Source organism: Dreissena polymorpha, chromosome 10 (genome assembly GCF_020536995.1).
Source record: "Dreissena polymorpha isolate Duluth1 chromosome 10, UMN_Dpol_1.0, whole genome shotgun sequence".
In the NCBI taxonomy this organism is placed as follows: Eukaryota; Metazoa; Mollusca; class Bivalvia; order Myida; family Dreissenidae; genus Dreissena; species Dreissena polymorpha.
Genome location: NC_068364.1, coordinates 51,799,913 through 51,824,010, shown reverse-complemented (window position 1 = coordinate 51,824,010; position 24,098 = coordinate 51,799,913). Strand labels below are relative to the sequence as shown.

The 24,098-nt window shown below is 32.7% G+C and overlaps 1 protein-coding gene and 1 long non-coding RNA gene across 3 annotated transcripts in view; both read right to left on the bottom strand.

Annotated features, from left to right (window-relative positions):
• Positions 1-1,581: 1,581 nt before the first annotated feature.
• Positions 1,582-24,098, bottom strand: part of LOC127847395 (uncharacterized) — a 26,885-nt gene continuing 4,368 nt past the window's right edge. Inside the window, exons 3-15 of one of the 2 annotated variants that reach the window (XM_052379268.1) lie at positions 13,937-14,007; positions 12,201-12,355; positions 11,180-11,240; positions 10,828-10,925; positions 10,448-10,615; positions 9,044-9,118; positions 8,655-8,816; positions 8,224-8,291; positions 7,743-7,785; positions 7,154-7,232; positions 6,872-6,945; positions 6,206-6,459; positions 1,582-1,761 (exon numbers count right to left, since the gene is read on the bottom strand). In XM_052379268.1, the coding sequence (XP_052235228.1) occupies positions 6,214-6,459; positions 6,872-6,945; positions 7,154-7,232; positions 7,743-7,785; positions 8,224-8,291; positions 8,655-8,816; positions 9,044-9,118; positions 10,448-10,615; positions 10,828-10,925; positions 11,180-11,240; positions 12,201-12,355; positions 13,937-14,007 (1,300 nt within the window). In that variant the 3' untranslated portion in view covers positions 1,582-1,761; positions 6,206-6,213. The remainder of the gene's footprint in view (positions 1,762-6,205; positions 6,460-6,871; positions 6,946-7,153; positions 7,233-7,742; positions 7,786-8,223; positions 8,292-8,654; positions 8,817-9,043; positions 9,119-10,447; positions 10,616-10,827; positions 10,926-11,179; positions 11,241-12,200; positions 12,356-13,936; positions 14,008-24,098) is intronic. The other variant, XM_052379267.1, reaches the window with a different exon arrangement.
• On the bottom strand, positions 15,153-21,379 carry LOC127847397 (uncharacterized). The gene is made up of 4 exons (XR_008033956.1): positions 21,240-21,379; positions 16,958-17,119; positions 16,380-16,479; positions 15,153-15,294 (listed from the first exon to the last, which is right to left on the bottom strand). It is a non-coding gene; the product is annotated as an uncharacterized LOC127847397 (long non-coding RNA).

Here is a 24,098-nt window from a genome sequence, read left to right as displayed (position 1 = left end):
AAATTTAAATTCTTAAATTGTATTTATGATGGTTTTAGTTTTCGTTACAATGTTGTTAGCATAAGATACAGACGCAAAATTTGAAGTAGTGTTATTTGTATTAATAATATAAGATCACATTTAAACAATTCAAGCCGTATTTTTCCAGGGGAAAAATTTAAATTATTAAACGTGTGAGCTACACTGTAAATCTCACTAGAAGTCAAACACTTGTTTCCATGACAACCAATAAAAAAGAAAGGATTTTAAAATGAGAATTATGTTCTTTTTAAGCAATGACAACTTAATATTTTCATAAATTTAAAATGTGATAAATTTACTTTAACATATACGGAGTTATGAGGTCAATATTAACACATATAGGCGTTCTCAAGATGACACTAAATGGAGTCATTGATATGAAGAATACAAACATTAAAACTAATAGCTAATATCTTCGTGCATGAACTGATTAATATGTACAAAACGTGCAAAAAAGATATAAATATATGTAACGAAGTTCAGGCAATAAAAGAAAACAAAATATAAACGAAAAACAAATGTCACATCACATCAAAACACTGCTTACTCATTTTTATTTAGAAGACATCGTTACGTGGTACTACACGCTGTCAGGGATTATTTGGAAATAATTTCGTGGGGCAATTGATATGTTTAACACATATCCACTTTAGCAACGCACAAGAAATGTAAGTCCAGTCCCTATTAATGAAAACTATATCATACGACTTCAAACAGTGGTATGAGAACATTCTCAATACAAAATGTTTCCGCACCATATATAGTTATTTCTTTTATATTCATTGTTATTAGTTATATAAAGCCCCTCAAATAAAAACAAAATATAACCATGAGTTGATATTGTTGATATATAACCGATTTGCTTGTCGATTAGTTTTTTTTTTTAATTTTATACCTATGCCATATACAATTTACACATATCAGATACGTGCTACACGTGCTACACGGTAGCTTTACTATGCAGTAATCCATAATCAAAATGTTTAATGTACGCATTACTCACCTATGAGAAAAAACACATCTTTATGTTTACAATTTCAACTTCATATGCACTATGCAGTATGAATAACAACAACAACACAAAACCTGATATATTGTTTTAGTATCACTGACTATCAATAAATCAGTGTTCAATCATCATGGTTTCCCCGAACATTGTGTAACTTTTTTTTGCCGGAATCACCTTGTCGTTTTTAGCGCTCGTCGCAACGAAAAACCAAGAGATAATTTTAGTTAACGCTATTGAAGACTTTAATTTAAATGCATGTAAACATGCGACACATGATGCGTTATTAATTTATGGGAAGTGTTTACTCTTAATTCGTTCACCCTATCATATATAACAAAGTAAACAAGAGATTAACAAGCAACATGGTCCCCTAACGCTAAAACTCCGCCATTGTCAGTATTTTTTTAATTTTTTATTTTATATATGTGTTGCCATAGCAACCATACTTCTTGACGTAGGCACAAAATGAAATGACGTGCACAATCTCCCTATTGCCATTAATCCATGTTTCAAGTTTACTGAAAAAATATGAAGGGCTTTTAAAGTTATAGCAGGATCCAGAAAAGTTTGACGGACTGACAGACAGACTGACAGACAGAGCTCAAACCATAAGTCCCCTCCGGTTTTACAGGTAGGAGACAATAAAATCTCTTCGTGATTTGTTATATTTATAGACTAGGACAAATATACAATCTGCTACACAGTTATTTGTTTGTTGTTATGAAGCATTAGGCCAGTATTTTTTAATTTTCTGTTTTACGGGAAATTTTTCAAAAAAATTGAGTCGGGGGGGGGATAAATAAAAATAAAAATAAAAGCATGAAAAGTTAGCAGTCTACCAAAAAAATAAAAATAAAACTGTCTTAACCGATAATTTTTTTTATTTTAGAAAATTTAAAATTCAGCCAATTTAACCTTATGTATACTTGCATTAACCTTTACGTGTTTTATATATCTCTCATTACACTGTTGTAGAAGCTTTTATAATAATAGTAAACATATTTTTATATATATATTTATAGGTAAAAGCACCTTTCGCATGTATTATACTATATTGCTTTAATAGGGACTATTAAACACGCCAGGTATGTAGTGTAGTGTAGTGATCATTACACTTTTGTTGAGTGTATATCATATGTATGTTTATAACAAATATAGCATGCATTTGACTTTAATAAAAAATACTTGAACACGTTTTACATTGTTTCATAGCTTTAACAACCAACTGTGTAACTTTCATCCATGGGTGGAATATGCACACTAAAAATACTCTTTAATATACAACAAACTTGCTTTATATCATAGCTTTAACAACCAACTTTGTAACTTTCATCCATGGGTGGAATATGCACACTAAAAATTTATACGATAATTTGTATCAATCATGAGAAAAAAAAGAGCCAGTAACAGGAAAATGGACCTTAGGACGATTGCGACCGTTTTGGCTCCAAAAGAGCAGTCTGTTAAGGATCCAAACTTGAACTGATCTTGTTCCAAACTTTGGGTAGTGAAAGTTCTAGTGCATTAAATGTGAATATTTCATTTAAGAAACCGAGAGTTATACAGTTTAATATGAAAACATGTGCTGCATTTCATTTTCTTATGCAGAGAGTATATAGTGTTTATATATGTAAAGTGAACACAAAATATGTAACGTTCATATCCATTCATATCCATGATCAAGAAAACTATCAATATAATAATGGCTTTAACAACATACATATTATTTTTCACTATGTCCTAAATTAACAAAACAATACAAACACGATGACTTACAAGGAACTCAATATATGATACCATACAACAGTTTGTGTTGCAATCGTGCTTCCACCTACATCTCCCTTATATAAACATCTCTGAATTCGTAACATCTAAATAATAAAATTTGAAATACAAATGCAACAAGTGTTCCGCAGTGGGAGACATATGCCCCGAATCGTGGCCTTGTCCGTGACCTTGACCCAGTGACCTTAAAATCAATAGGGGGCCATCTGCCAGTCATAATCAATGTACCTATGAAATTTCATGATCCTAGGCCTAAGCATTCTTGAGATATCATCCTGAAACCATTTGGTGGACGGACGGACCGACCGACATGTGCAAAACAGTATACCCCCTCTTCTTCGAAGGGGGCATAATAATCATCAAAAATCATTTTTTGAAAACAACATGTTTGATGACAGCAATACATCTCACAAAACAAAATCAATATCGAAATGTATTTAACGTTTGTATTTGTAAATGTCACTTTACATGAGTGCAAAAATTATCCTAGAAAATCCAGAGAGTAAAATGTTGGACATTTATAATAATTGCATGCACATGTGTAACTATTTCACAATCGGTTTGATTGGTAACATGTACTATTTTTAAATATTAAGAATAATAAGAGAATATGGAAAAAAGTTTTTAAGTAACAATGACCCAGCTGGTCCAAAATGCAATTCATGGCTAGGTACCTGTTGTTGGCCGAAAACCTCAACTTTAATGTCTAAGTAAAAAAAAAGTACAATATTAAAGGGGCATACTTCTGCTAAATGGCAGGTTTTATATATATTAAAGGCCTTGGAGTGTTTCTTATCATGGTGATCTCGAAAACATGTATACAGTGTTAAGTATGCAATTCTAAATTTATGACTTTAGAAGAAACAAACATGTAACTGTTGCAGGCAGTACAAGTACAAAAAGAGGAATAATTGTGCAAAATAGGTGGATTGAGTTTAGTTTGTATATGGTGTGATTTCTAGTGCATCGCGCATGGCAATTCTTTAAAGTGACCTGATTTAAGATATGAGCAACTTCATTTGTCATACATGCGAACAACAAAGACACGGATAAGCCTGTGTATTCACACTGTCTAATCAGCGTCTTTTTTGCCACTGCATCATTACTATAGAAATTAGTACAAATTACAAATTTATTTGTTTGCATAGTCGACATTACTTGTCGTGAAATGCTGCCTCATATTGTGAAAATAGGGGATATAACTTCGAGTTGTATATGCTTTTATCAAGTGCTATTATCTAAAAATTTCCTTTTATTTGTTTTGTTATAAACTTTTCTCATTGTGATATCGCAATTTACATTGACTTAGTTAAGATTATTTACTATATATTTATTGTATACATTCAATATTTGCATGTACAATGCGTATTTATATACTCCATAACCTTGATTTCTATTGATTGTTGTAATTGTTGTTTGGCGAAATAAATTTACATTTTCATATCTCACTTGTTTACACCCTTTATATACTAGTCACGAATCGGATTTCCAACCACGACGAAAAATAAACCAGACTGCAAATTCCGTGACAACGACTACACCAGGGCTTTTTTTCCTGACTTTGTGAAGCGGCCCTGGCCCCCTTACTTTGTGAAAAAATGAGTCGCGAACTTTTCAAAATTGTGAAAACATGAGTTGCAATCTTTTCAAAATTGTGACAAATTGAGTCGCGAACTTTTCAAAATTGTGAAAAATTGAGTCGCGAACTTCTTAAAATTGTGAAAAACCGAGTCGTGAAATTATGAAAATTGTGAAAAACGGCCCATTTTGTAAAAATTCACGGCCATGTTAGGTTTGTGAATTGTCCTATTCAAAATTGTGAAATGTCCTTCCACGGCCACTCATAAATAAGGAAAAAAAGCCCTGTACACGAGCCAGTCTAAAGGCTAGAAATTTCGGAATCTGCACGTAGATCAATAATAAATCCATATATTTATGTGTCATAACAGCCGTACGGCTAGACAATCTCCATAGGAACAGCTATACGAATAGAGCCGTATGACTAGCCTCTTGTCTACCAGTACGGGGCCGTACGGCTAGCCTCTTGTCTACCCGTACGGGGCCATACGACTAGCCACTGCCAATAAAAAAAGCATGTTAAATTAGTTAATTTGCTACTGTTGTGAAATAAGGTCACTTCCAACAGCCTTGCTGTTGGGCTAGCTTTTTAGCGACGTAGTTAAGGTGTCGGACTACCACTCTGGAGGTCGTGTTTTCAATCCCCGGCTTGAGCTCAGTATTTTCACATTAATGGCGACAAGGCAAAAAAGAACTGTGAATGCGGGAATGGGTCTGAGCTGTTTAATGGTTTCTGGGAGGGCCATGCGGATGCAAGACATGCTGTATCGGGCGTGTCTGGGCCTTGAAACATTAAAAGGGGGAGGTGTGTAGTGAAATAAGATCACTTCCAACAGCCTTGCTGTTGGGCTAGCTCTTTAGCGACGTAGTTAAAGTGTCGGACTACCACTCTGGAGGTCGTGGGTTCAATCCCCGGCTTGAGCTCAGTATTTTCACAATACTACTGTGTCAAGAAAAAATAATAAAAAATTTGGAATTCATAGGTTTGGATACTATACGCCTTTTCTGGTGACTTTGACCGACATATAAACATTCGGAACCAATGTTATTTTCTTCAGAAGCTGTGTTGCATACGTTTTTCTAAATTAATAATATATATGGGTGGGTGGGGAATGGAATTATTGATGCAAGTACATGTGGTCCAGTACTCATGTTCATCATAAAGAAACGTAAAGTAGTACTTCTTTGACATTTTTGGGATGTTAATGTTTATTAATAAAATATTACAGGATCTACATTTTAATAAATATGCATGTTTATTAAACCTACCCAAAACTTTTCAACACATCGAATGTTATAGATGGCGACACCTCTGCATCGTCTGCAAAAACGCTAGTTATTTTTAAATTTGTATTACTTAATATGGGAATGATGTCAACGATTCTGTTCAGAAGATTTACTTTTCTTATTGAGATAGTTTCAGTTCCGTTTTAATTATTTTAAATTTGAAATACGCTACGTTTGTCTCATTGTTGTTTAAATCCGCCATTTCCGAAATGCAATATAAAAATCATTTGTTAAGTACTCACCGATTGGCTAATAGCGTGTGGTATTGGCTGCAATAGCCAATTAAAATCGCTGACGCTTTACATGTCGACTGCGCACAACGAAACAACCCGTATTATAAAAACAAATTTTGAACAACACTTTCGGCAAACTGCGAATTTTTATTTTTAGTTTAGGATAAAATACCAGGTCGGCGGGTGATATGTAAATAAAAAAAACGAAAATGACTTTTATTTTTATTTGTATTTGTCGAAAAATAGGGTCGGTCGCTCCCGTAAAACAGAAAATTAAAAAATGCTGGCCTTACAGAAACATCAATCTACACGTTTGCACATCAATATTGAAAACAAACAAATAATCCACAGCGCTAGGGTAAACGGTGCCACCTGACCACTGCTAGTAGGGTTTTTTGTCGTGCTTTTCGGCGCCTGCGTTGTTGGTATGACGTCATCTATTTGAAGGCGTGGAATCTGTATGTTCCCCACCCACTCGTCTGTTAAAGAAGCGCCACAAGAGCTACCAAAGGGGTCGCACAAGTCAGCCTGAAGTCTTATCATGTCCTTGAACATAGCATATTATTTTATTAAACCTAAAATATTTTTCTATTTTTTTCAAATGGGGTAATATCGTTATTGTGAACCGGATGACGTTGTCACATTTTTATCAATTACTGCAATTTTCGTTTTTTATTTTATCTTAAATTAGTAACTAAACAAACAAACAAGCAAGGTACTACAACATATGGACACACAGTAAAATCACTTGTCAATGATGAACATAGTTCATGTCATCATATTACATTATACACAACCACTATAAATCAAAACGTATGTCAACAATGGTCATATTATATTATTGAATTTAAGAAAGATATGTTGAGTTCTGAACATTTTCCTGCCAGGTTTAAACCAGGTGTGTGCATATATCCTTATAAAAATGAAGTATTGAACAAAAGATAACAAAAGTACTTACATCAAAAATGATAATCTTGGCAGAATCAATACCAATATCTTTCGCAACAGGCACATGGTATGAGATGACGTGTTCTAAAAGGAATACAACCAGTGTCGCCATTATGCGTGTTTGACCTTATATTATACGAAACGCAACACAAACATTAAAATATAAAATTGTGTGTATAACTGAACTGTTTTGGCGCGTTATGCCTTGATGTGCTTGTCTTCAAAGAAGAATAACCAAATAAACAACACCCAGTACATAAAACCAATGAAAAATAATTATATTTAAACTTACTTTCGATCTGTTCGTGAATTCTCGGTAATAACTCCTGTTCAATTACCGTATCGTTGATATATTCCTGTAATTGTTTGTCCTAAAATACGCGAGAAAATTATTCCAACGTGAACAACATATTTTTGTTGATATATACCAACTGAATATTGCGTTCGTTTATTTGTGTTTCTTAAATAAAATTTGAAATAGAAACAAGTATACTCAAACATATCACTTTAAAATATTTTTTGATGACAAACCACTTTTTTGAAATATACGACATTCGTGAATAAGCTCTTACCAACACATTGTAAAGAGACACTTATTACCATTACATAGCCAAAACGTACTGAATTCTTATATTATGTATAAGGCACTGCGAGCAGGTTGTTTAGATCTTGTTGTAATGGATTCTCGCATTTAAATATGCTATTACCATACTCTTTTGTACAATATAAACGGTATCCGTTATGTTACATGGAAGATCATTTGTTCAAAAGATAGCGCAATATTTTGCAAACGATTTCTGTAAGATATGAGATTTAGATTTATGAATACATTTTAGGAATAAACACAAGGTAATTCTTTATAAATTAAGTCAATTACTCACAAGAATTTGTCCAACAAACGACTGGTCGATCACAAAGCTACCTCTGCAAAATAAAAAATAAAGACACAGTTTATTTAACATATTTAATTGTTATTTATATATATTTAATTTGAATATCATAACCTCTTCTCCTACATTTTGTAATAACAATGATAATTACATTTCCAGTGCTTCAAATAAATATTATTCCTAAGCACGATGGTTTAAATGTATTCAATTAATGTCAAATATCAATATGAAAGTTCACATTTTAAAAATGGTTGCGTATAAATATGTATTTATTAGCTCATGATATACCTATTTTAATATACAGTAGACATGTTAGTTAGAGTGTTTTATGTCAGCGGAGGAAAAGAAAAATTTCCAGTAAAATGTCGTTAGTTAGCAATATAAAATATTGTGATGTGCTGTCATATGTCCCGTAATTGAAAACATCTTATATCCACATTTAGTTCATAATACATATGTTCAATTGCCATACCCAATTCCCGCGGCTTTCAATGACAGTGTATTTTTCCTGAATTGCATCAAAAACGGCACTTCCAAACGCTGGGGGCAACATGATTCAAAATGAAAAGAAATATATAGATGGGCTATTCTATTTGCAAACATCGTCATGCATTTATGTTATAGTTTACGCATGTTTGCCTACAGCAACAATAACCAAGAAATATGAATTTAATATAAGTATGCATGCGTTTCAAATATAAGAAGTCTTTAAAACATACATTTATATATATTTAAGGTCAATCAGTATTAGCCAATTTATTGTCTCAAGTTTACCTGAAAATGTCGATCACATACGTTTAATAGAACACTACGTAAACAGCGTGCTGCATAAAATACAAAGAGAACTTTGCCTAAATAGTTGAATATAAGGGACAAATGACAGAGACATGACAGTTTGCTCACACAGTCTACTGAAAACATGTTTGTCTCATCAGTAGCGTTGTCAGCCGAGAAATACACTCGACCATTGACGTGAACTACAATGGACACTCTCGACATCGACAATCTGATGTTTCCAACACGCATGCGCACACCAACGACCCTCCCTGGCCATCTCGAAGCGATCTACAATTTAACGAGCTATCAGCTTAACCGTCATGTTCCGGTTATTCAAAGACGAAATACTGTTTTATAACCTGGCTAGTGTAAGTAAGTAAACATTTACAATATTGCTGCTAAAACAAGACGTTTGTTGTGAAGATTTTTCCGAATATTAACGAAGCAAGATTCACCAAACGGTTATTAATGCAATTAACATATGATAAAATCGTCTCTACAATATTGATACTTACATCCGGAAAGAAATTTTCAATGCAAAGTGTGTTCCAGCAGGTCATATTTAACCATGTAATTTTTTTCTCGATTATCTAGAAACAAATAAAGAGCATTATTGATATTCATTACAATGGAAATTCATGGTAAACAAACAACTATAATTTTGGTGATTAAAACTTGTGTAATTTACATTATATTTGCATTTCGTTTTGATATATGATATATGATACATATATGATAATATGTCCTTTGTATAGAACAATATAGGCAAACATTGGGTGATTAAGAAATGTACGTATTGAAATTTACGTGTTTTCCCAAATGTTTTTGTAATGGCATACTCGTATACTGATCTAAAAGCAATTTATGTGGCATATTCGTAACCAACATGCAAAAACAAAGTTTGTCAAGTTCTTAAAAATAAAACATGGGCTACAATTCCCTGATAAAGCGTAAAACGATATTTAATTCTCAACTTGTTAATGAATTCAAATAAAGGAACACATTTATGTTTCTTTCAGAATTAAACCTTGACCCACGGTGTGAACAATGGGGTTATAATAAGATGAAGTTTATGAATGCAAACAATATTTGAAGAAATTGTCAGATAAGTAAAAATAGAAAAAAATATCCTAAATGTTAATTTGAACACTGGGAACATGTTTCTCGATAAGCAATCGGGTACAGTATTTAATTATATGTGGTATTTTCAATACACAGAAATGAAAATAAAAGGCCCACATTTATTCTCATTCACTGAAAGGATAAGATGTCCCCAAATGATGCGTAATCTAAAACAAGTAAACTGGAAAGCTAATTAGGCTATTGTTCGAGGGATAAAGCAATAAATACCAGCTTACATAAAGAAATAGCAACCGTGTTACGATGTGATTATATTCTGTGAAAATGTGAAATATTAATATGTGGAATAGAACAAAGAATCAGAATAAAAACCATTCATATCGGTATCTTCTTTGACAAAATAAAACATTGATCGTCAAATAATAAATAAGGACACACTATGTTTTGAAAATGTCACCAAAAACGGTACACTTTGGAGAGTTTTTGATGATTATTAAAAAAACAAATTTTAAAGAATCATTTGTATTACGAAAACTTTACGAAAATATGTCAAGTAACTACCACCACGTGTAACATGGTCCTTCAAAATTAGATGTGTGGTTTAAGGCCTATTTATCTTTATCCATACGATGATTGCTTTAATCAGTTTATTAAATGATTGACGTTTAAAGACAAATCAATTTTTTCACTGGCATGAACGACACTAAACGGCTACAATCTAAACAACTAGTTCGTGATGACTGTCAACTGTGGTACATGTCTCAAATATAAAACAATCTATGGTGAGTTAATTTTGTGCAAAACGGGCCTTTATTCTTTACAGCGCTATATTCACATACCGTTCGGAACGTAAGCTCAAAGTCAAGAAGTTGTGTTTCTTTCAATAGAATGATCGCATTGTCTAGAACCTCTTTTTTAATGTCGACAGTAATGCCATCTGACGGCGGCTCGTGTGAAAACTCAGCGTCCGTTACCGGTAAACATTTGCCGTTGAAACAAACATCTCCCTATAACACGCCACTTTTGATTTCACCATCAAATGCAAAATATATATAATACATTCCTTAATAATTTAGCATTCCAGCATACGTCTATTAGTTTGAGACAAAATGAGCATTATATTTTATAAAATGTAATATAAATGTCGAATACCATTACGCAACACCTTCATTCGGATATCATGAAGATATAATGTATTGTGTATTGAGGTGACATATACCTTGTGAAGAGTGTGGAATGCTCCTTTGCTCATATGCATGCTCAGGAACGAGGCGTCTATCGTAACATTCGCTCCAAACTTACTGTAGCTCTGTTTCACTGGTAAAACAGTCAACCAGTTTATAATTGAGCCACTTAATATTCCATGATACAAACGCAAGAACTGACTTTGTCAAGTAAACAGTAATACGTTTTATCTGTATTTAACAAAGCCTGTATAATTTGATATTTGATTAACGGATATAATCATTACTATATTAATTCTATGCATAGATAAACATATGTTCCGTTTATAACAAAAACATTAATATGAATTAAAAAAAGCATGTTATGTCAATATAATAATTTCTTACGGTGTGAAGATGCGATCATGTTTTGCACAACAACAGTCACTTCTGTGAGATTCCTGCAAACCTACAAAAATAGTTTCAATACACTATGACACCGAGTATTTTCGGAATATGTTTTGATAGCTAAATAAGCGAATATATTGTTACACACAATCGTTTTATTCTTTACACTGCAATTTTCTTATACCATAGTCTGTGATATAATTCTTAAATCAAGCATTGTGATAAAATATCTCCAATAATGTTACACCGCTACATGGCTATACTATTTATTACTTTATATAGAAAGGATTGTTTCCTGAAATAAAACTCATTCTAAAAATGTCCAATAATTAAATAGTATTACTACATTAAATGAATGTATATGAAAGTATATGACAGAGAATTTAGACGGATGTTTTAAACGAATGCAATAATGAAATAGTGTTATGCTTGTATACGTAAGGATTCAGATCGTATGATTATATAGAAAAATTAAATCGTTGTAGTCAGTCTTCGAAAGAAACCTTTTAAAAAATAAAACCACCAAAAAAAGGTTAATGTCAATTTATTTAACTCGTACTAAGTTGGGACTTTAAATAATTCGATATTGCGGACATGTAAGAAATAGTATTATTTGCGCGAGGGAGAACAGTTGCAAAAAACAACAACAACACAGCACATACACACACAACAAGTACAAATATAATTGCATAATATGGGCTCACACTCTTTAAACGTTCATTGTAAACACATGAAAGTCCTTTTCATTTACTAGTAATTACACCCAAACACAATGAACATCAGTCACAACTCCATACTTATAAACGCACGGACAATGAAACAATATGGAATCACCTCATCTAAACCGCCAGTGCAAAATCATATTAATTGTAAACCAGCTGAGTGACATCCGATTCTGAGGCCATATTAATTTAGAAAGCAGGTAATTAAGAATGAAAAATAACATCATTGTATTGCAATGCAAATTTTAAAAAGAATACATAATTATAATATATAAACTTAAAAGTATGAGTTGTAATACCGAATCATTCAACAACTTCTTCAAGTCTGGTGAGAACGAACTTGCCATCAGTTCAACAAATTGGTTTAGGTTGCTGTCGATTGACTTCACACTAAGTTGGGATATTTCCAACGAACATCGACCTATTTGTAACACCAGTGAGCCGCCTTTCATGACTGCAACACGATCACAAAATACCAAAGCAATAACAGGTGGTATTGGTTCCAAGTTTTAATGTTATTTTCCAAAGGTTTAACAACCACAGTATTTCAGTTTATGATTTTTCATGTTTTCATATTCGTGTAACATAGTTGTAATTTTAATATCACAAGACTGTATCAAATCTAGCTTGTATCCTTATACGCAGGGTATGAATTTCAACTGTAAATACTAGTTAATTAGCGAGTCTTTAAACAAATGTTTAGTTGCATTTGTAGAATAGGTCATAGTATTCGATGGTATTTATCTATGTGTCTAATTATCATGCTTCATCGTCTATTGACTTGTGTATACCAATTTGAGATTCGGTCCCGTGCATTATCATTATCCAGTGTTGTTATTTTTGGAGGTCTTCATTCCAATACAGATTATATATATATATATATATATATATATATATATATATATATATATATATATATATATATATATATATATATATTTGTGTGTGTGTTAAATAATACATTCGTGTACATTTTATGCACAAACAATATAGGGATAATACACGTTTTCGAGGGCATGATCATCTGCGGGCGCTCGAAAAATCCGTTCCTGCCCGAGTGCGCAGCAATTGATCATGTCCGAGAAAATGTGTATTTTCGCTATTATTGCATAAACAATTCACACATACCTAAATTAATTAAAATAACATTGAACACAATATGTCTTGTTCATTCGACATCGACAAAATAATTCGATTATTTAATATGACGTCATACAGTTCAAGGATGTGTTTTATATATGCCTAACTCGGTCATCATCACAAATGACGAGGCTTTACCTTCGGATAGGCAGTTTTCGATTTTAAATGTGTTTTAACAGTGGATTAATGCAAATTTGAATATCAGCCGAGCAAAGTAAGAAATGAGGAATTATATTGGAATTTACTGGTTGTGACGGATAAATATATCGTCAGAATAAGTCATTGTTTTCATAGATGTTTCTTTTGTACAGGTCTATCTTATTTTTTCCAACTATATTTGCTAAAAATAAATACTGCCAATATATTCATGATATTGTCACTGAAGTATTTCAAGCATACAGCAGGAACATTGAAGGTACATAAACACTTACATTTACAGCATATTCTTTTGAAAGTGTTGAGTAAATAACCTTAACTTCATTGACGTTGCTAATAAAATAAAGCTGCTGTCATGAGAGTGCAGATGGTATAATTTGAAAAGTGGATTGAAATATTTATTGTCTTTATCCCTGCTTGCATGAGGAAACTGGTGCTTATTCAGTTTCCCATTTGTGCTTGCAAAATCGTCGATGGCTGGATTTATTAACAAAGTTCATAATGACTTCATCGAATCCAGTCTTAACTATGGCTAGTAGCTGCGCGTGGACCAGTTTATGGATATGAAAAACTCATAACAGGGCTTGAACGGCACGTGAATTGCCTTGCTAAAACACGATTTCTCCCGTTCAAGCCCTCCTTTTGCAAGTTTCTGCACCCCGCCAGAGGGCATTATAGATAGAGTTTATGCAATAATAATTTGAAACTACATGAAAGTATTTGTACGTTGTGTATGTACCTGCTTGGAACGTATACTGAATTGACACTGATCCAATTTCTACTTCCAGTTTCCCTTGGCTTTGAATTGGGCTATAAAAACAATCTGTTAAGGGTCAATTTAAAATATAAACAAATGGACACTCAGATTACGCACACAAGACAGAACACTAGTTCGTTAAATGACGACAAGTGGCAAATAGCTTAACTATTTCCTGTAGCAGAAGCGCTCTTCAGAAACAAATATTCTAAATATCTTATGTTAAATCACAGTTCAATTTTCGAGCAACATATGTTATTCCTTATACAATGTGATCAACTTCGTGTGCAAATATTATGATTATGTGGATTTTCATTTCATTTAAATTGTCTTCAAGAAAGGAAACATTTCAGCTTTAACATGCCTCATTAGTTCATATGTGTTAAAATGTCAGCCACCTTGTCAATTCAAAATAATATTTCGAGTATGGTTATATTCACAATCTTATTAAAACATGCATATGCACTGCTTGCAAATTAATTTTGTTTTACAAAAAATCACAGGAAACAATCATTTATCATATGAGATGTTCGAGGAACCATTGCCTCAGCCATTGTTGTTGAATATGTGAGCGTGACATAAGGTGTTACTGCAAACGGGGCTTTGGAATATCTACGAAAAATAGATCGTAGCATAAGGTGAAAAATCTTAAATCAAGTAAGACTTGCAAGAGATTTAACATACATGCAAATAAATTGTAATACAACAAATTAGTATTACAAAATGGACTTATTTTTAAATATTGATTTTAATTTTAACCACATCCTGTCTTTAAAGAAAACATGTAGGTAGATCATTTATATTTTCAAATGCGAAGTTTTACTACGAACATATTGCTTAATTAAACAAAGCAAAACATCCGTTTCGTTACAAGCAGGTAACTTGAACTTTATAAGCACCTAAACCTTCTTGACTAATATGAACAGGCACGTAAAAGAAGGGAAAACATAATCACACCGAACACATCGTATTGATGAAAAACATCATGAGTCCACCGAGATTGTTGTTGAAATAGGATTCGGTACGCCATATTTTTTGCAAAGTTATTCATTCACTTTTTCTTTGTATTGTTTCAAACAAATAATTATCATTATATTTAAATAACTAATCAATACAAGAGATATAATTTCCAATTTAATTACCATTTCATCAGTTAATTTTAGGCAAACAAACTAATAGCATGGACACGTACCTTGTTTGCCTTTCCGATAACCATCACCTCCGACATTGACCAATCCATCATCAGAGAACAATTACGCAAGGTTCCGTGTGTTGTTACGTTGCCATCATCCCCAAACATGGCGTGTATCTCCATGTTTGTCAGATTAGATCCGTGGATACTAAATGAGAAGATAATATGTAAGTTGTAATACATGAATTTATAGTAGAGATGCTTGTGATTTTGTTACTAAGTTTATTAATATGCAACATGGAATGTACATATGCGATAACAGGAAAACAATAATATAATTAAAAAAACTCAATATAAGGCTGCCAACTTATATATTACAATTGAAACTATAAAGGGTTACTTATATAATCAGCATTTGAAGGTGAACATCAATGTGGACTATTTTGACAAATTAGTTTTATAAATTCGAATTATGGACTTAACCAGCAGGATAGAGACTTAGTTATTTTTAAACTGACGTTAACATATCCGTAAGTATAAGCAGTACATTTCGAATCGTCGTTCATCTAATAGTGAAAACTCCTTAAATATTGTGTTAATACTAATTTTGCAGAAATAATTTGTCAAGCACTTTGTTGAAGGCTTATATATAACATAAATGGATTTGTTTGGAAATTAAACAAAAAACAAAACAACAAATTTATTCACTCAACTATAACGTTCAATTTCGAACTATCTATATTTTTCATTATGAACTTATAACATTTTATTTGCATCGCATTCATGAAACTAAAATGACTGCATCTTATTGGAAGATCAAGTTTTGTAATATCGTTTAACGTTGACTTTGTGATGTTTTAATGTTTTACACATTTTATTTCATACAGACTCTTTATCGTCGATTTAGCAGTAAATGTCGTACATGTATAGGGTGTACATGTGTTTTATATAAATTGCTCTCATATCGACGCTAGCCCTACACGACACAAGAATATCTCTAAATGCCAGAGTGCATTTATCTCACATAAACACATATGCGTTAAACATTAAGTGTATTTAAATATCCACATTGGTTTTATTCATAATGTGAAAAATTTATAAGGCGTACAAAAAAACATGTGTTTTTCCGACAATATTAATCGTTGAAATGGCAACATTCTAAAGTGATCAAGGTCAATTAATATATATAATTATATAAGAATTTATAGACCAGAAGCATCATTACGTATTACATATTGATATGACTAGAGATTTGCTGAACAATATTTATTAGACCACACTTTTTATTCTCACTTGGTAAGTGTCCATGACAAGTCATTGTCGTGGCCAGTTAAATTGTCGAACTGGATCTTCTGCAAGAAATGTGTCCGACGATGAATACTCAAAGCGGTAACTGAAACCAGGCGAGAAAAAATAGCCATCTTTGTTTTGTCTAAATTACTGCTAAACATGCATGGTATACATTTGAACACATGGTGTACAACACGACGAGTAAAAATATATGTATTCATATAATTTTATTGTTCAAATTTAATTTGCATGAAAGTAGTTCATCAAAGTTTGTAATAACTAACGATTTATCGCATTGATATTTGTCTTAATTGAACTGATAAGCACACAACATGCAATATTTTGTAATACATCTATGATTTAGGATAAATAACGTCCTGAGACAAAACGCTTGTCACTAAAAGTCTAATTTACCATAACGAATCTTAGTCAGTAGTATACTAGCTTTTATTTCACATCATGTTTTCTAAATGCTCAATTCTGTTTTGCTTCGGCTATGAACAATTGTGTGGTCCAAAACATGGCTTTATTTGACTGAAAATGAATCAAGATTACCGACTCAATGCAGCAATAAAACTTACAGCGGTTAAACTCGCTTTCCGGCACTGAAAGACGGATTCCGGCAGGTGCTGGGGATTGTTCTTGAGAGCATGTTAGAACGACAAAGGTCAAGGTCAACAGCAAGCAGGATGACGTATGCACATCAGGCATCATTGCTGGCATGAAAATGTTAGCGTGCTGTTCTGCAAAGAAGGTGTACTTGCTTTAACAAAGCGTATCCCGTTGAGCATTTGCCTTAAACTTATTTACAATTTGGTAAAATGACGATGTAAAAAAATTATTCGTAGGAGATTTATACAACAAAATAATAAATTTAATTGAAACAAAGTAAATAACACTTCTTACTAAGAAAAAGGTTGAAAATGTTTGGTCATAAATATATTATTGTCACAAAAAGAATGTAAAAATAATAAAGCGATTGCAACGCTTTTGTTTAGTTTGAAAAACAAACAAATATGTATGTCCAATATAAACTCGAAATTCAATTAAGCATGCGTGTCGCAGTGGATGCGCACTAGATATTGCTTCCAGAAGTCATGGTTCGATTCCAGGGTACGGCAATTTGTTTTAATTCTTTTTTGTTCTTGCTGGTGTAAACACGTTAATTTCATTCAATATATCACAAACTTATTATAATACAGTATTGAAGTTTTTATTGAGATCTTTCAAAAAGAAAAAAATCTGTGTGCACGTCCGTTTAATGTACGTTATCTAGCGTAAACCAAACGGATCATGGTGCCTGTATTTTGTCGTATGTGTTCGATTAGTTAAGCGCGAAAACAGACATCGGCTGAAATCAACAAGCTATTAGGAGCACATAGTTAAGTATTTACCAGCATTTACAATCCAACGTTATATTGGTTGAATCAGATAATTTAATGCAAACATACTTTAAATTTACATCCAAACCGCCGTTGTTGCATCATAGTCTACTTAACAGGAAGTTAATTTCCATTAATTAAAAAAAATCGATCAAAATGAGTTATGGGATCAATAATACAAACAAAATTTACAAAAAAAATCAGATTTGCAAATTTTCGTTGTAGTTATGGTATTACGAGGAATCTGTAATACTGACTTTACCATGCTCTAAAATATCCTTTATATAAATCTTTTGACGATTTTAAAAACTGAAAATTATACAGCTTGACGATAAACGATCGAATAATTTAGTTTTGTTGTTATCGTTATATTTTGTGACATAACGAGATTTGCTCAAATAAAGTATAAAATACACTTCTTGATACATGAGCATGGATGGCCGAGTGGTTTAAGAGATGGACTTGTACTCCCCAGGGTTACTGTCAGTGGTACTGTTTTTTCTTTCTTTGATTATTTTACTTGAGCTATTTAGTTAAAATGTTTACATTGATCAATTTAAGGCATTTAATGAAAAAATCAATACATGCCAAAACGTGCATAAATATTATCTAACGACAATCGCAAAAAAACTTTATACATTCGAAGTCAACTGTTCGTTGGTTCGTTTTTCCGGGAAATACAAAGAGTGTTATGACCAACAGTGTGTTTTGTTTAAACTGCAATTCATCAACCTTAATACGATGTTCACATTGACAACGTTCCAATACAATATCAAAGCAAAACCGTTAGTTTCAACATTAATTTTTGTCCTAATATAACATGGGATATATGCGACTAATAATTTGACATTTGTTCCACTATTGCAAACAGTTTTTGTTTTCATCGCTATTCCACTTGTTATCAACGGTCCAGAAAACATTTTGGCAGATTCGGGTTGAATCCCGTACTATAAAAAACTGAGCTTGCACACACTCGTGCAATTTTCTGAACAGTTTGTCACGCATATTAATTGATTTACATTTCCGTTAAACAGATGCCAATAAACTAACATTTTTAAGATTGTCCGAATACATTGATACACAAATGATCATTGTCCAAACGAAGCACAAATCAGCATTAATAAATTAATGCGGTACTCACGAATCGACTTGGACCGTGTTCTGTGAAAAAGGGGGTTTAATGAATGTGTGCAAAGTGTCGCCCTAGATTAGCCTGTGCAGTCCACACAGGCTAATCAGGGACGACACTGCCCACTTTTATGATATTTTTGTTTAAAGAAAGTCTCTTCTTAGCTAAAATCCAGTTTAGGCGGAGAGTTTCGTCACTGATTAGCCTGTGCACACTGCACAGGCAAATCTGGGATGACACTGTACGCACATGCATTAACCCCCTTTTCACAGAGCGCGGCTCATTACATTTTTTAAGACTGAGTTATTGTAACATCGAAATCCGATTATTGTATATAATACATCGCAGAGTTCATACAAAACGCGTCATTGGCTTGAAAATCTTTATAGAATCGTGATAAGTGATTGTACAAGTCTTATGTAGTTACCTTAAGATAAAGAGAAAAATAGGTTTCACCTTAGTTTACGTCTGCTTTCAGTTAACGACATACGGGTCGTAGGGAGCGTTAAGATTACCTAAGGCGCAAGTGATCAGAGAAAGTTAGCCCAGATTAATCATTGAAAACTAATTTTTGGACAGCATGCATGTTCGAGTCCTTGGATCTTATTAAGGAGCATTCATATGTCAATGATCGTGTACAACTTCGAAGCAAAGATTCTAGCACGAAAACGATCCCTGAAAGAAGTAAAAAAACAAGTGATGCGAGCATAACAAGTATGCAACAACAACAGAACTATGTCCGTCCGTTGGCCCTGTTTTCATGGAAAAGACGGGCCGTTATAACCAGTAGATAATTACTCTTTAATTTAAGTACAGTTTTTCTGCAAAGTGACACTAACCATCAACAAAACATCTGGACCAACTTTCGCCAAACCTTATCATGACACCCAGAATAAGGAGACCCAATCCTGTAGAAAGTCACACAGATTGTTATGGAAAACTGGGTAGGGTTACTAATACCTGCGGAAGAAGTATGAACTGGATTTCTGTTCTGCTAAGTATGTCTCTATCATTCTGGAGTCACTGTTCAGGCGGGTTGTCATAGTTATAATTTTTAACTGATATTATTTTAAATTGTAACATATGTAAATATGGTCTTTGTTAATAGGGTCTGTAAGTTTTAATCTAAGCGTAGGTAACCATTGCTAATGAGTTCATTTCCGACCTGGCCAGAGGTGATAATTGATTTTTTAAACTATTTTACATTATGAGCGTTAGTGCCTCTTTTCGCAGTGTCAGTATTTTACGTCAATGTGTCTTATGTCAGTTTTAAACTACAGATTAGCAATGGCCACCTAACTTTTAACCTAACTTTTTAACTTAAATATGTATATAGTATAAACAAGTATGTGGAAAATACGCAATGTAACTCTTAGTCTTATTCGTATATAGAATGGCCATTTTCATGTGTTTATGTGTGTTTAATGCTATGTAATTAGTATGTACATGAAATAGATGAGACTTTAATAAAACATTGAATTGAATTGACAATGCCTACGCAATCCTAAACCTTACCAAACTGGTAGTTTTGTCACGTTTCACCTGTTGAAAATTAAATCAAACATGGTTTCATCGAATAATATTACACTGATTAAACACAACAACTTGACCAAAATGACACATGACTAAACATTATATTGGTGTGGATACAATTAATGTGAAACAACTACATATTTGAAAAACTAAAGCATACATATACGTTAAACAATTGGTAAATTTTGTGAAAAAAACGGTAGGAATTTGTTTAGATAACTTCCATGTAGCCTTCAATACATGTTCTTATGTAGATTACATAAGCGTTCAACGAAATTCCATACATTAGCAAGTACATCTTACATCAAGTGTCACACAATTGGAAAGTGTTGTTTTATCAATAATAATGACAAGGTGGTAAGTGATATCATTCCATCATCATCATCATCATCATCATCATCATCATCATCATCATCATCATCTCATCATCATCATCATCACACATCATTATCATCATCATCATCATCATCATCATCATCATCATCATCATCATCATCATCATCATCATCATTGTCGTCGTCGTCGTCGTCGTCGTCGTCATCATCATCATCATCATCATCATCATCATCATCATCATCATCATCATCATCATCATCATCATCATCATCATCATCATCATCATCATTATCATCATCATCATCATCATCATCACCATACGATAACCATTTTGTCAACGTTCCAATACAAATACAAAACAAAAATGAAAGTTTTCATTAATGTTCCCGTTGTCGTATAACAGGTATTATAAATGATACAACTTATTTGTTTTAAACAGTATACTTTTGTCATTGATTTATTTTTTCATTATACGAATTTTACCTGAATTCAGGGTTAATGCTTTATCCGTAAAACAGATTTGATATAAACGTATCAATAAAATATATTCACAAACACATAACAAACATAACTCAGGACATAAATGTGGGAATTCCCCGCCAGGTAAAGCTGACTGTAAAGTCAACAAACGTAGATCAATTTAAAGTTTGCACCAGGAAGAAATATTACACCTGCCCATTCCGCGTATCGAGTTTACAATGAGATCTTTATAAACGCATGACAAAACTGCGCATGAAGGATTTTCGCGTTGTTTGGCCAATGAAAACAGTTTAATTATTGAACATTGGTAATTATAACAAATAACCTTATAATCCATATGATTGACAATCATAAATTTATGACAACAATAAATGTATATAATTGTTTGAAAAACCATATCTTCTTTTACAAAAAGGTTATAATAATTAAACTCCAAGTTACATGTTAACCAATAAAAGAAGCACTATTATAAGAACCGCAAACTTAATTTCATATATATTGATATATATATCGAATAATGTATAAGTGCAAACAAGATTACTTGTAAGCTACCGTATTCATAGTTCAATAAAGCGTACACACGTACGTAACGATATATATCATAGAATAAACATCGTTTGCTATAAATAAGCAAAATAAACCTCATCGCTAAATCCAATGTCAAAAATATAATTATATTCGTTTATTGAATATTGTAATTATCGATAATTAAAGAAAGTTCCGTTCGCAAATAGCCTTTAAAGTACCATATGATTCAAAAGCCTGCCCGTGGCTGGTAGCGCGCACTGATAGAAACTAGACATTCCTGGTTCAACCGCCAGGGCAGGCACTTTTTAATTTTAACTTTTTTCTCTTGTTACAATAATTAGTTTTAAAAAAAATATTTCAAAAATTTAAGTCCAAGTTCGCGGAGTAGATCGTTGTTTTGCATACAAATCGTATAGCGAGAAATAAACTTTACATAAATTCATTGAAATTTGTTTTTGTATCGAGGTTGACATCGAAAACCTGGCCAAAGTCGGTTTTGAATCGATAAAATATAAATAATGATCATAAAAACATGCGATAGGCGGAAATCATTGCATCGTCTGGAGTTATGCAAATTATTTCTATATTTAGATTCCGTCAAACATTATTATCATATGGAAGATAAAAACATAGATTTAGCAAAAACGTAGCGTCGCAACTCAGTGTCCGTCTGTAACAGATGTATTTGCATTTGTTCTTACCTTCTATCCGCTAAATTCGCCCGTATCCGCAATTTCGTTTGTTTGAATTAACGTGTCGAATCATGAATATTAATTAGGTCGTTTTTGTTCTTGACCGTACTTGACCCCAAACTAAAAATCGCTATATTGTTTGTTTTCAACCGGTTTCAACCGAATTTTCAGTGATATCTTCAATAAAAACACGTTTTCTTACGACTCTGTCCATAAATATAGCTATGAACGGGGACTTTAAATTATTGATAGTAAATTAATAAAATTACCTTTAACGTTCAAGATATAAACGTGTCATAGTGTGAATTGTACATTAATTTTCGACATGAAATTCGCATAATACATGAGGTGACATATAAGTAAACGGAATACTCACTGTTTTATGATTAACGTAACGATTCAACAAACCCACAAATAAACGCGTATTTCTGGTCTTGCTGAAGACTTCGAGCAAAACGTATTAAGGTAAATAATAAGGTAACTTACATCAAAAAAGGTTAATCAGAATATGTCCATTTATCATCAAATCTGTTCTGTGCACATTCTAACTTTTCAGACCACAAACTTTAGACCACATCCGTTGCAATGGATACATAACGCAGTTCTGCGTCTGTACGTAAACATGGGAATTCCCAACCACGGATGAATAATTTAAACGAGGAAGATTTGATAAACTCGGATGAAACGTAAAACACAGTTTTTTGAAGTATTAAGTTCACAGTGTATACAGTTTTCAAAGCGGACGCCCACTTACATCTCATTATGAATAACGTTTAAACTTAATAAGAGTATAAGGCATTTATATAATAGTGGATTGTCAAAAACTGACACCGTTTATAATGTTGAAGCGTATATGACAGACATCGTTTTTGACATTAAAAATCAAAATTTACTTCACAACATCACAAATATTACCCGTGCTCTGTTAAAAGGGGTTTAATGAATGTGCGTAAAGTGCCGTCCCAGATTAGCCTGAGTAGTACGCACAGACTCATCATGGACGACTCTTTCCGCTTTTATGATATTTTTCGTTCAAGAAAGTTTCTTCATAGCTAACATTAAAGAATTTAAGGAAAATGTCGTCCATGATAAGACTGTGCGTACTGCACAGGCTTATCTGGGACGACACTTTAGACATATGCATTAAACCCCTTGTTCACAGAGCACGACTTATATATATTCCTTATGTACAAACAACGATGGGCCATTTATTTACCGTGTCATTCAAATTACTTGGGTATTTATTTCCGTACGAGAGGATATCAAATGAGTCCTCATGGTTTATTCCCACAGATATCTTTTTGAAGCTAGTGCGTTGCGGAGTAAGCCAATATGTGAAAGAGAAATTCAAGCTAATGCGCCAAGCATAAACACATGTTAAAAAACGTGTTTGATAAGATTATATTTTATTTTCCTAATGTAACCATTGATTCGAAATTTGAAATTATTTAAAAATGCGTGTAAGTGTATTATGCTATTTTATTATGATTGGTATTGTGATAATTATTTCACTAAAATGGCTATGTAATTGCGACATTTATTATTGACCTTATAAAGCTATACATTTAGTATAATACTTATGATGATTGATACTTTCCTTCATGAATACATCTATACTTATTAACTGGAATAAATATCGAAA